This window comes from Pseudonaja textilis, chromosome 5 (genome assembly GCF_049901715.1).
Source record: "Pseudonaja textilis isolate UNSWEBS1 chromosome 5, rPseTex1.2, whole genome shotgun sequence".
In the NCBI taxonomy this organism is placed as follows: Eukaryota; Metazoa; Chordata; class Lepidosauria; order Squamata; family Elapidae; genus Pseudonaja; species Pseudonaja textilis.
This window is the reverse complement of record NC_141994.1, coordinates 54,578,234-54,592,765: the sequence shown is the minus strand read 5'-3', so window position 1 is coordinate 54,592,765 and position 14,532 is coordinate 54,578,234. Positions and strand designations below refer to the sequence as shown.

The 14,532-nt window shown below is 37.9% G+C and overlaps 1 protein-coding gene across 1 annotated transcript; it reads left to right on the top strand.

Moving 5' to 3' along the window:
- Nucleotides 1–9,731: 9,731 nt before the first annotated feature.
- SPIC (Spi-C transcription factor) lies at nt 9,732–13,972 on the top strand. Its single transcript, XM_087935494.1, has 4 exons — nt 9,732–9,741; nt 10,466–10,575; nt 11,723–11,825; nt 13,107–13,972. Exons 1-4 carry the CDS (start codon nt 9,732–9,734, stop codon nt 13,565–13,567), a joined length of 684 nt encoding a protein of 227 aa, XP_087791620.1. The 3' UTR covers nt 13,568–13,972.
- The last annotated feature ends 560 nt before the right edge of the window (nt 13,973–14,532 follow it).

Here is a 14,532-nt window from a genome sequence, read left to right as displayed (position 1 = left end):
AGCAGGGCAATCCACTCTGCCGTGCCGAACAGCTGAGAGGATAAAAAGTACCTAGGAGCATGGGCGGGTGGGAGAGCCCGACTGAAGATCCTTGGAGCAAGTCATACCAAACCAGTTCTATGACAGCTGTTCTTCGAAGCTACCGGTATGCCCAAACCGGTAGTATCCCACCCCTGATTCCAGATGTTAGGACCTTCTTCAGCTAGGGCTTTGCATAATGCATCCAAAGGTGCACACATGCATGTGTTGTGTAAACATACACACCTAGATATATTTGTATTATATCTAGAAATATATTTGCCTTTGCCAAACCACATATGCAAGTTCTATATAGGGTGGAATTTCTTATTAAAAAGAAATATACAGTTATTCCTCCGCTTGCAACAGTGACTGTTCAAAGTTATAGCGACACTGAAAAAAGTAACTTATGACCATTTTTCACATTCATTACCCTTACAGCAACCCCAAGGTCACTTGATCAAAATTCAGATTCTTCTCAATTGATTAATATTTATGATGTCCTGCGAGGTAATGTGATCAACTTTTTCAGCCTTCCAACAACCAAAGTCAACGGAGAAGTCAGATTCATTTAACAACTGTGGCAAGAAAAATCATAAAATGGGGCAAAACTTACTTAACAACTGTCTCAATTAGCAACAGAAATTTTGTAGTCATAAGACAAGGGCTACCTGTACATTAAGAGAAAGAGCTTTGTGCACATCTGAAACGATACAGGTCAATAGCTGAGTTCATACCAGAGGTAGTATTCAGCAGGTTCTGACCAGTTCTGGAGAACCAGTAGCAGAAATTTTGAGTAGTTTGGAGAATCGGCAAAAACCACCTTGACTATTTTCTGCCTCCAGAGTCCCAGCTGATTGGCTGGGTCTTCTTTGGTTGCCCTGCACAGGAGAACGGAGCTGGGAAGCAGGTTAGTGGGGTGGTGAGGGAATGGGGATTTTATAGTATCCTTCCCCTTCCATGCCCACAAAGCCATGCCACACCCACCAAGCCACACCCACAGAACCAGTAGTAAAAAAAATTGAACCCCACCACCACATCATACATCATACATCATGCTAAGCTGTAATGTTTGGGTCTGGCTTACAACCAGTGGTGGGATTCAAAAAATTTTGCTACCAGTTCTGTGGGCGTGGTTTGGTGGACATGGCAGGGGAAGGATACAGTAAAATCTCCAGTCAGAGGTGGTATTTGCTGGTTCTCCAACCTACTCAAAATTTCCGCTACCGATTCTCCAGAACTGGTCAGAACCTGCTAAATACCACCTCTGCTTACAACATATACAAACAAATTTTATTATGGTCAATGTGAGACCATTCACCTTGGTTTATAAACCAGGCTTTATGTACAAATCAGGTTATTATATACCGCAAAACGAATTAGAGTGAAAATCAACTACCACTAAACATAGTGCATAAACTAAGACATTCCTAAAATGTGATTTTTTTCTGTTATCCAAGCAGCATTATCCATATGGAAGAAATGTATGGGAACCACCAGTTTGCAGAACTACAAAATTATTTAGGGGAACCTTCCAAACTGCTGATGAAGCATACTTTGTAGGATGGAATGCTTCTTACTAATAACAATATTTGCTGATTTAATCCCCAACCACAAGTAAGTCTTTAAGACGGACATCCTGCATACAAGAATTTCCCTAACCATAGTTACTACAAAGGCTCTATATGTTTGTGTCTGGTGCACAAAAAAAGTCCTTTTAATGTTCCATAGTTGAAGTAAGTTTATGTCACATTTAGATTAGAATTCAATTTAATTAATGACATTTTCTGCATTTTGGACTGAACATGTCTTCTATTTCTTATTGTAGAGCTTACTGTTTATTGAATTTGCTTTTGCATCAGTTCTGACTAATAGGTTTTCAGTATTATGGTCCTCAAAATATCAGAATGGAATTTCAGGATATATGATTATTTTCATGGTCCAACCAGCAGGTGTAAAGTAGAGTTTGTTTCACTAGGTGTTCTTCAAATCACTTTACACAGCTATGTTTTTAAGGATAGAGGCTCATTTTTATATAACAATCTTTCCATTTGCCATAAATGCATATAGAATCTATGTGAGATTAATCAGCATCATATAAGTAAAACATGATGTTGAAGAGTATGTAAAGCTGTTACGGCAAAAAAGTAGTGGTCAACCTTGCAAACTTTATTCTACATCGGGGTGTCAAACTCAAGGCCCGGGGGCCACATCCAGCCTGCGGATGCTTAGATGTGGCCTACGGGGCCTCCCTGAAAACCGTGAAGGAGCAGCCAACAGTGCCTCTGCCAGTGAAAGCGGAGCTCCATTTTCGCTGAAAGAAGGTTGCAGGAGGCCGTCACAACTGAAAATGGAGTTGAGACAGCCATGGATAGCACTCCCAACTCTGTTTTCACTGGCAGAGGGTTGCAGGAGGCCGTCACAGCTGAAAAGGAGCTTGGGAGCCCATTTTCACCGGCAGAGCACTCGGGCCACCACAGGTGTCCTCAACACAAGTGATGTCGACCTGGCCATGCCCCCCCGGCCACGCCCCCCTGCCCACCCTGATGCAGCCCTCAATGAAATTGAGTTTGACAACCCTTTTCTACATCATTTGAGGACCCACATGAGTTATGTCGATTCCACCCTAAATATTTATTTTTGAAGGCTGAGGACACTGCCATAGTTTCTATACATACATACATACATACATACATACATACATACACACACATATACATACACACACACACACACACACACACATCCAATACACACTTTTCATCCAATAAATGCACAAGCTATATAGATAGAAAAATGTTACTTGTGGAAAGGCGCTAATAATATAATTTATTTTCCTTTTGTATAATACGAAGATGTGGGAACCTTCATTGCTCAGAAAGGGGGATATAAATCATCTTTTTTGTACTCTTCTCTTGGTCAACTGGAGAGGAGGAGGCATTGATTTGCTCCCTACAACTTTTCGATCTTAGAGGTCAGCAGAAATTAAGAAAGTTGTAGGTCAATTGTTTATGTGGAAGCTAAGGATAAAAACACTGGTGTCTTGAAAGCATTTTTGTTCAGACTTCGATGACCAGAGCCTTGTTCAATAGAATTTTGAAGTATTATCCTTTTTAATAATGATTAAAAACAACTCTACTTCAGCTGATAGCAGGTTGTAAAAAAATAGCAAAACAAAACAAAAACCCCTCCCTTTATTTTTTATTTAATTTGTTTATTAAATATATATGCTGCCCAGCTCCCTGATAGGATAACTCTCTTATAGTAATTTCTTTTCAGACTGATACATTTCTACTCCTTTCCTCTTCCTTTTTCCAGAAAAAAATTAAAATTTAATTCTATGAATGGGAGAAACTAAAGTATTTCCTTAATGTCTTTATTGAAACGAATGGACATCAGGATGCTTCCCATTGGCTTGGCCTTGGCCATTTCCAGAGGTGGCATTCAGCAGGTTCTGACCAGTTCTGGAGACCGGTAGCGGAAATTTTGAATAGTTCAGAGAACCGGCAAATACCACCTCTGACTGGAGATTTTACAGTATCCTTTTCCCTGCCACACCCACCAAGCCACATCCACAGAACCGGTAGTAAAATAATGTGAATCCCACCACTGGCCATTTCCCCTACCAGTGCCCTCTGTCATGTCACAGAATCATTCCATCATCATTTACAAGCATTGACAAGTCCGCTGTAATTACTGTTCTAATGTCTCCATATTGTTAAGTGATATCTCCAGTCAAGAATAATAAAATGGACCATGCCTAAAACAGATTTCCCCAAGTTTTAATCAAGCAATGAGAATAAGTTAATTTCTTTGAAAACCCATCCACGGAATTTATAAATCACGCTTCATGTCAAAGTAAACACCTTGGTGCTTTCCAATTGTTTAGGATTTCAATTTGTGTTAGCCCAACCACCCTGGGAGCTGTAATCCAAACCCTGAAAGGGCTCCTAGTTTGACATTATATATGAAGCCAGTTAATAGATTCTTAGCTACAATTTTGCACAATGTTAACAAAAATATAGTTCAGTCTACAGTTCATATCTCTTGTCTGATTAAATCTTAGCCCTTGGTTTTCCTAAAAGTTTTACATTACAGGAGGAAAGCTGACTTAATCGATCAGGAATCTGGTAGCATCTTCTCTGACTAACGAATTGTATTAAAAGGCATAAGTGTTTGTAAGCTGAAGCTCACTTCATCAGATGCATTAGTATATTTAGATCAGAGGTGTCAAACTCACAGCGTCACATTGTCAGGTGACATATCACAACTTTTATCCACTTTGCTGAACCGGGGTGGGCATTGGCAGCGTATGATGCATCCAGCCTGTGGGCCGGGAGTTTGACAGCCCTGATCTAGACTGATGTAAGATTCAAAAGAGGGAAGAAAAACTATTTTAGTTATGTACATGCACATATGTACATGTAAGACAGAATATGATTAGTTTATGAATTAACAATTGTAATGTGTAAAAACTTAGTATGTTTGTTGAGTCTTTTTGAGATTGCTTGAAACCTTTCAATGACTGGATAGTTTGTCATTGTTAAAAATCTGCGATGGAGTGGTTTTGAAGTTTTACCTGGTTTAAAACAGTTATTTCCAAATAACTGTTTGGAAATAACTTATTCCAGTTGTTTTGTTTTCAACAAAAGTGTCCATTTTACCCAGATGGTTGCCCTCTCTGTAACTTTAAGGAACTTCCTTTTTTCTCACTGCTTTTGTCTATGTAAAGGCGATCTTTATACATCAGTACTGTACCACATCTTTTATTTGCAAAGAAATCCCCAAATGGAATACTTCCCTAAAACTGTCTACATAATACAGCCCCTCTACTGATTGACTTCTGTAGCTGTTAGCAATCCCTGTTCCATCAAAGCAGGTATTCCTTAGCAAGCTGCTTTAAAAAAAAATCCACTCTTTTAGCTTTAGTCCTATTTCCGCTTCCTTCTAGAAGTCTCCAGGTGAGTGCATGGAAAGAGATTGACAGGTATGTACAAGACTGATTCCAGGTTAGAGAAAAATATATTTTAGTGGGTATAACCAAAGGTGTAATAACACTGGATGATTGGAGCTAGAGTGCCAGACCATCCCAGATGTCCCCTATTAGACTGAGACCAGCTCCATCATCTCAGCCAGTATGGGCAAAATGATAAGGAAACATGAGAATTATAATTTATTGCACCTGGAGGAGACCAATTTCTTAGCCTTATTCTACCTATTTTTTTAATGATGGGATTCATTTAAAAGGGTGGTTAGTTCAAAATGCATGGCATTTCTTGGGATAATAATGGCACAGGTATTAACGGCGGCTCATTACAAATAGCATGTGCTGTCCCAGTGTAAAGGGACAGCAAGAAGTTATATGTCAATGCCAGTAATTATGTAAGCTCTAACAGTTGCTTCAGGATACCGGGAGTTGAAGCTAGAGCTGATTTTCCCGGTGTTCATCTGTCAACTTGTCTCCTGTAACCTGGACAGCTAATGGCTTAGCTCCAAATAAAAATTAACACAAGGGTCTTGTTTGTGGTAACAAACCATTAACAGCTGGTATCTCTAAGTTCAGTTTGATATAAGCAGGAAGAACTAGTTGAGTTGTAGAGGAATCATCTGAATGCCGCTTGTTTGGTGGATATTGTTTTAGAGGCAATTGCTTGAAAAATGTGGCATTTAATATTATTTTACTTTATTTGGAGGAACATCTGGACAACTTCCACACAAAACTCTGGTAGCAAACATCAGTTTATCTTTATGAATTATGGTCACAACTTAATGGAACACTAAAGGCATGAAGGCTTAGGGCTGTTCGATCTTCAAAAATGATTTGAAAGGACTTCCTTGGACCCCACATGAACATACCCTCCTTCTGCTTCTCATCAATGCTGCCTCTTGTTTATTAGACTTCTGTGCAAGCTTGAAAACATGCTGCCGCTTTTTTATATCAGCAGCCTTTTAAAGCTATGATACCTTGTTAATGCAACTCTTTAAAGCATCTTTCTTCAGTTTCAGAAGAAAATTATGTGTTTTAATGAATAACAAAGTAGGGAGGAAATTTAACCAAAAATGACTTCCAAGTCATTTTTGAAATGTGTACCATCTTACTAGTACCGTCTCAGGGGTGTTAGTTGTGTGTTTGTGAGGCAGATGTAAAAATGTCAAGTTGGCAATTGCAACCATAATCCTGACCTTTTTAAATAAAATTTCCTCTTCCCCCTCTGGACATCCTGATGGTTGTACAAGAATGCCATGCTCTTCCTTCCAAGGCTGAATTACGGCTGCTTTTCAAAACTTTAATATTTGCAAAGCTTTTTGGAGCAGCTCAAACCTACACAAGGCATTCAGTGCATATTTATCCCAACTGCGGCCATGAAATCAAAATGTATTTATAATATCATATTTCATTGTTTCATTCCTTTCACTCATAAATTTAAGTAGATTATTCCAGAATCTATAGAATTCCAGATATGGTTCTGTATATGTTCTTTTTATTTATTTATTTATTTTCTTTTGCCTTTCTAAGTATGTGGTTGAAAACTTAAGAGTTTTTTTTTAAAACCTGTTTCAAAGGACAAACACCAAATACTGAAAACATATGTGTCTCTCCAAATGTGGGATAGATGCTATAAGCACTGCATCAATTAAAAAGTTGGTGGGGGGAAAAATAACACAATGCTCAAATGATGCTGTGTTTTTAAAATATTTATGTTTAAACCCTGTAGTGCAAATATTTTCATTTTATTTCAACATAAAGGTTAAAGGATTCTAGTGTACGTATATCTATAGAGAGAAATGGTTACATACCATAAGAACTAAAAATGTGACAAAGTAAATAAGTAATTAACAGGCTAATCATTTGCTAATATTAATCCTATCTGATTTTGATTAATTTGAACCACCAGCTTCTTAATAGAAGTAATTTGCCTCTGTTGCCAAAAACTACTTTGGGGAATACACTGATGAATAAGTTTACAGCCTGAATTTTTAATAAGTGCCCCTAATATCAGGAATTCAGTCTAAGTTCACAATATATAATTTCTGTATGACATCTGGAAAAATGAAGCACTACTTTAATAAATTATGCTGTTTGATCTCTCTCACAGGCTTGAAGATTTGATTTGGGATTTTAGAATGGTAAGTACAAACTCTTAATGTCTTGTTTGAGGACAATTATCCATTTGTATCTAAGAATCATTTATAAAGGAGTATGAGTTAGAACCAGTACAATTCACATTTGGATCTACCTTCATCCATGGAATCTCAGTAGGTGATCTGGGCCTGTAATTTACTATTTCCCAGCCCAAAAATGTTTGTTAGTATCAGAAAACAGGAGGAGAGAATACTACGCTTGTCATCTCAAGATCCAAAGAAAAAAGTAGAATATTAATCCAACAATAATTAATAAATATATAATGTCTACCTAACTTGCATACATTCCAAATTGATTTTATAACTGGACTAATATTAGATAGGCAAGTAAATATTAGTTATAAAATGAATGAAGAATAAGGACATTGTAATGATAAAAGATGTCTTGTAGTTAAATGGCTAATTAAATCTATGGTACATTTCAGTTTTCCAAACATTACTCTGTGCTCATTTTTGGTAGCCAATGTACTTGAAGTCCAACCTGGGGCTTCATGCATTTTCCCTAGTGGGGAAGACACATCTTGTGTCTTTAAGAGCTATGTAAAAGTAATGCAAAACGGAAGGGGACAACTTGCCATGGCCAACTCCCTACTGTCAATTCACCGTGGGCAGCTTGCCGCAGCCAACTTTCCATGTAACAATTCGCTATGGGAAAACTTGTCACAGGAAAATTCAACAATTTCATTTCATTATTTAAAATGATTTTTAAAATATTTTATTTTTTGTCATTTACATTTCATTTTGTCCCTCTTTTTGCATCCTTTCCTTAATGATTCTATTTCTCTCTCTCTTTTTTTTTTTTTGTTATTATGCAACTTTTATTCCATGGAGAGTTGGCTGTGATGAGCTGGTCCATAGTGAATTGCCGTGGCGAGTTGGCTGTGGCCCTTTTCAGGAAAATCTGTCAGAGCAATCAGGGCCAGCTATTTCTGCTAGCTGTTCACTGAACATATATGAGAATGAGCTCTGAGTATCTACTGGTTATGCACCAAGAAATATTCAAAAGGACATTCATTCACAGTCTGCAAAAAGAAAAGCTCCTTCTAACACACTCAGCTAATGAGTAGATAGAGAATATCTGTTTTAACCTTCTTATCATTTGGGCAGAAAATAGGATTGGAGAAGGATGGTTCCCAAAAGCTTAGTTATATCAGTCTGGGGTCACATGGTTCAATTTTTTTCAGCCTGACTATTTGGGACTGCAACTTCCAGAAATCCTTTACTCATCCACCAAGGGGGCATCCAAATTAGCTGAACCAACATTGCTAATTTATACTGTATTATGTGACTCAGGGGAGAGCAAAGGGGGACACAATCTTTCCTTTATGAAGGCTCAGATACCCAAGTCTGTGTTCCAATGTTCCATTTAATTATCCTGGCTCTTGCTTCCTTTCCACTGCCCAGAGGCAAACCAAATCAAACCAATGTTTATGGTTGCAGAGTTTTACAGGCCAAGACTTATTTGGACAAGCTCTTGAAGATGCCTTGGAGGTATTACAGCAACATTCTGATGGCACCAACAATTATATGCCAGGTAAAAATGAAACAACAAGGTCAATTCACTGGTTTTATTATAATTAGTTTCTACATTTCTGAATGAATGTGTATGGATATTTATAGAGGTTTGTGCAAATATAATTTTTAAAAATCTAATACATTCAACATAAAATACTTGATAAATCACATTAAGGGCAAAACAGGACATATAGAGAGAATTCAGGGAATTCTTTTTTTAATCAATTTGTTGTCCGGTAGATGATCTTCAGAGTAGATCAATATTTGCTATCTATTGCGTTACCCACTACTTAAAGACTTGGGATATTTACTCTATACATCCAAAGTATCCCACTTCAAGAGACTCAAAGGGCTACTATAGGAGAACAGCAGGTAGTCCCTAGGGGTGGACTCAAGAGAGAACTTAGCCTAGAATTGTTACATGAGTTATGAGCCACAGGGGCGCAATAGTTAGAATGCAGTACTGCAGGCTACTTCTGTTGTGACTGCCGTCTGCCTGCAATTTGGCAGTTCAGATCTCACCAGGCTCAAAGTTGACTTGGCCTTCCATCCTTCCAAGGTTGGTAAAATGAGGACATAGATTGTTGGGGGCAATATGCTGACTCTGTAAACCACTTAGAGAGGGCTGTAAAGCACTGAAAAGCAGTATATAAGTCTAAGTGCTATTGCTATTTCTACATGTCCACAAATGCTACAAGTCCAGCCCCTCTTGAATTCTGTTATCTAGCATCAATTTAGTGCTGATTGCTACTTAACCAGATTCTTATGTATGGGGTTGAACAATAAATCTTCTGAATTGTAACATACATGTGATCCTGATTCTTCATGCTTGATGGCTACAGGAAGAAAAAAAAAAGCTTCTTTGTAACTTCCCACTCATGGTAGAACAGTTTACCACTAGAGATCAGGCTCAATCTGACCATGTTAACCTCTCACAAGCAGGCTCAAACAAACTCTGGGGAAATGGGTGCTTTATTGGAAGACCTAGCCAGGATCCTGGACCTTGGAGACCTAGCCTGGATTGATATGGTCAACTCAGAGACAGCACTGACTTGATGGCACATAGTAAGTCAGTCAATCAGTCAGTCCGTCATTAATGGACATTAGACTTGTAAACTACCCAGTGTTCCATGATTGTGATAGCTTAAATATATAATAAATAAACAAATAGACTCAAAGGACATAGCCCTATGTCAGGAGTCTCCAAAGTTGGCAACTTTAAGACTTGTGGACTTCAACTCCCAGAATTGCCCAGCCAGCATGGCTAGCTGAGGAATCCTGGGAGTTGAAGTCCATGAATCTTAAAGTTGCCAACTTTGGAGATCCCTGCCCTATGTGAATGGGGCTGGACTCAGTTGCTTGGAGTAAGGACTCAGGGGTATTAAGGGGTAAAAGAAGTAAATTAGGCTTCAGTTTCTATAAGGTGCTATTTTCTCCCATAATCCCCCCAGGTTCCCCAAATATATCAAAAAGTCCATTTTTAAAAAACCTCAACCACTATGAAGGGGCTCAGAATTGCAGAAAAGATGTTTGCAGACCCCACTTTTTCCAACCATGCTCACAATTGGGCAAGAAACATCTGTCTGTCCTCAGATTTGACTTTTCTTTAAGTTAACCCTACATTTTCCACATAGGTAAAATAAAATGCCTCTGGCAAATGTGTTTTACTCACATGACTGAGGAAAAAATATAACTGGGCTTAAAACAGGATTCCAGTCTTCTGTGGATTATTTTGATTTCCTTTCCTTCATTTTTCCTTCTCACATATTCTAGTCATTTATTTCCTTAGGAGATTACAAAAACTATCTGACTTGGCATCACAATCTTTTCCAAACAAATGTGAATAACTTGTCTGAGTCTTTCACTGGAGAAACAACATATAACTGGAATAATACAACAGTAAGTGAAACATTAAAATTTACAAGGGATTAATAATTTAATTTAATTTATTAATTTAATTTTTTAAGCTTTGTATTGCTTTGATATCTTTTTTTTAAAGTACAGTTTAAGTTTCAAAAATATTGCCACTCTGTTTGGTATTTAGAAATTTATGGGAGGCTTTATCATTAGTGATGACAAGAGGAGAATTACCAAGAGTGTAACCTTATGAATCCTACTTTGATAATAAATCTTATTGCACTCTGTAGAAGCTACTTCTCTGTTAATATGCCTAAAAGTTCAGTATGGTCCTAATTAAGGGACTATAAAATTCTCTTATCACAAGAAGTCATATTAATTTATTGTGTAAATGGGGTTCCAATTTATCCTTGACTGCCTGAAGATAAATTTCATCTAGATATCAGTAAAAGGGTTGCTTAAAAGCACCATATTGTGCTTATAAGATCATTCATAAAACCTGAATATTATTGATCCAGGCATAGAACCATAAAAGGAACAGAAACAAGTTTTAATCCTTACTTTCAACCAACATGTATCTTGCACACAGTCGAACCCTATGAATTATGATTAAAAATATATTTTGGGAAGATTTGAAGAAAATAAGAGAGAAGCCATAATCCCCAAGCAATCTGATCATATACAATGATGATATTATCCATTCAGTCATATCCATCTCTTGGAGGTTGCTTGGGGGATTCTGACTCCTATACATTATTTTTTGTTAGTACTGTAGTTTCTTCCCTTTGCTTCCTCAACCTTTCTGATTTTGTTCCTGATTCTATGCATGATCTAGAACAGGGGTCTCCAACCTTGGTGACTTTAAGCCTGGTGGACTTCAACTCCCAGAATTCCCCAGCTAGCAAAGCCAAGTCACCAAGGTGGGAGACCTCTGATCTAGAATGTTTTACCCAAACTCTACTCTGTTACTTTTCTCCCAAATCACAAGAAATGGGTAATTATTAACCAGGGGCATTCACAGGGTAGAACAGGTGATGTCACTTTTCACTTTGTATGATGATGTCGAGATGCATTGGGCATTCATTGTGGCTTTTACTGGCTGCCTATGTTTATCTTATTTCTTCCCTGTTGATTGGTTAATGGCTATAATGTTATGTTTCTTCCCATTGTGATTGCCTACGTTTGTAAGAATGACACTGACTTGTATTCTGGAGCTAGCTATTGTGCCCTGAAGACTGTTCCAGAAAATGAAAAGATGTATACCACAGTTCTCCAGCAAAAAAGCAACAGAGGTTTGTAAAAATCTTGATTTTCACATGTACATCATTCTGATTCTGAGTTATTATCCTCCTTCCTTTTGCACTATAGGTGAGGGAACCTGATCAATTCTACCCTCCCTTCCCTCCTTGCCCTTCCACTTATTATATGTTCCTTAGCACAGAAGGGACCAGAACTCAGGATTTGGCAGCTACCACTCTTTAGGTCTTCAAACTTGCCAAGTGTAAGACTTCTGGACTTCAACTCCCAGAATCCCTGAGCTAACATAACTGGAGGAGGAATTCTGGGAGTTGAAGTCCACAAGTCTTAAAGCTGTCATGTTTGAAGGCCCCTGCTTTAGGTTAATCATTCAATGATAAGTGGCTGAAGAATCAAAGTTCCAGATCACAGTGACAAGAAAAATGAGATTCAGATACAAGTGGGAAGAGGGAAGGAGATGCTTCACAAAAGACCTAATGGAGTATCTGCCTGTCCCACCAGATCCAATAGAATGAGTTGGAACAGCATTTGGCAGGCTCTAACCAGCAGGCCTTTTCTGTTGTGGTACTTGCATTGTGGAAACTTCAACCTCCTCCCCCAGAGATGAGGTTGTCCTCATCACTCCTGAATTTCAGATCAGTCTTTCCCAACCCACTTTCCCAAAAATTTTGGGTTTGCTGCTTCCAGAATATCCAACAATGGGAACTATAGGAAATCTGTATTAACATATTTAGAAGTTTCCAGTTTACATCAGTGGACAATTGTCCCAGGTTAATAATTATTTTGTCTTCCAAGGAATTTTGGGAACTTTGGAACCGAGAAGGAAACTTGACATTCCTAATAATACAAGATGCTTCCAATCAGATTAAAAGAAGAGTGTGTCTGATAAAACACACATTTGAGAACCCACTTTTTATTTTTAATCATATACTGTGCTGTAATAGCCTTGCTGGATGTGTTGATGGCTTGCATTAAACCATCAATTGTTTAAGTTATTGTTTATTGAGCAAGCTATAATGGCCTTATGTATATACAATTCAAAGTCATGGTTTATTAGAACACAGTGACTAAACTTACATGTCATACTAGATCAGAAACAAATAAAGCACATTAAGGCTTATGAGCCCAGTTTTGGTGCAGTTAACTAGAAAATGACTCATGGTGCATTTAACTTACAGTAACTTCAGCCAATTGCTCAATCTCAATTTTCATAACTGAATCGTGCTAAGGTTTCATTTAATTCCTGTTGAAATTCCAAAATAAATTAAATCATATACCCATTCCATTGATAGTCTTGTCGTTTTGCTTCTGGGCAGGTCGGAAAAGACTACGACTGTTTGAATATATTCTTGAGTCTCTTCATAATCCAGACATGGCAAACTGTATCCAGTGGATAGATAAAGCCAATGGTGTCTTCCAGTTTATTTCCAAAAACAAGGAGAAATTGGCAGAACAGTGGGGGGAACGCAAAGGGAACCGGAAAGTCATGACCTACCAGAAAATGGCAAGAGCCCTGAGGAATTATGGGAGAACGGGAGAAATAACTAAAATTCGAAGAAAGCTGACCTATCAGTTTGGTGCTGTGGTTTTGCGAAAGCTCTCTCTAGCTTGCTTTTCAGGAAAAGATGGAAATATTGATGATCAATTTGTTAAAGCTGAACAGGAATGCCTGTATGCAGCTGACTGGCTTACTTATCAAAACTGCATAAACCAAAAAGGCTGTGACCTTCAACAGGACAGCAGCCTTACAAGTTCATTCTACTATGAAGCTTACTAGATGAAACTTTTTCCTCATGATGTCTCTCCCCACAAACTTATGTGGAATGATTAACTCATCAGAAAACAGCTACCAGATTCAAGCCCCACCATCTTTTAGGCTAATCTGGTATAGTCTGCAAAAAGATTTTGCTGGGAGCAAGCTCTGTTGAACTTCAGAGTAGGCGTTTAGAGAACTGAAGTGCCCCAGTTGGCACCTCGTGATTAATTGCATCAAGTCTTACTAAATACGAGGGTTTGCTTCTGTGTAGTCATGCATATAGTCATTCATTCCCTCTCTTGGCTTATAAGGAAATCTCTTTTATTTCAGTGAATTTTCTGTATCTTACCATTTTTTTTGAAGGAAACTTACTGAACTTAGTCCTTCCTGATTGATTTTAGTATTGCAATAAAAGTTAGAGGTATAATATAAATACATGGAATAAATATAAATATGTAACAAAATGAATGCACAAGTTAACTGGATTTTGTTTCAGAAATGTTTCTAGATTTTGTTATACCTAAAATATATTAAGAATGACTAGCTTCTATTATCTTTATAACTTCATTTCAATCTTAATTTCTGTGCTTAATTTAAGTGCAGTTTTCTTTATCTTTGTTCCTGTGCTGGCTGTAAATGTAAACTGGAATCTGTTGCATTTCAAGGACAATGGGATGAAGTATTATTTCCTAAAACATGAATGTAGGAGTGCAGGAGATCAAGCAGAAGGGGAGGATGACTGAGAAAGGGAGGAGAATTATTGCTATGGTAGTGAGTAAAAAAAGCAAAGGCATGATCCTCTTTTTATCCTACCTGCCTGTAGTTGCCATCCCTGGGGGTGTGGAAGGGTCAGCATCTGAATTCTTTCAGCACTGGGGGCCTCATCTAAAATGTTTGTCTTGGGATCCAAAGAACTGTATTGCACTCCTGCATTTATATCAGAAATGCGAGGTTCAGAAAAGGAAAGAAATAAGAAGAAAGGGCAC

What these genes read in the sequence shown, in the direction of transcription:
- SPIC (XM_087935494.1), top strand. An exon ending in ATAACTGGAATAATACAACA is followed by an intron (nt 10,576 to 11,722) that starts GTAAGTGAAACA and finishes TACGTTTGTAAG; the next exon opens with AATGACACTGACTTGTATTC. An exon ending in CCAGCAAAAAAGCAACAGAG is followed by an intron (nt 11,826 to 13,106) that starts GTTTGTAAAAAT and finishes GCTTCTGGGCAG; the next exon opens with GTCGGAAAAGACTACGACTG.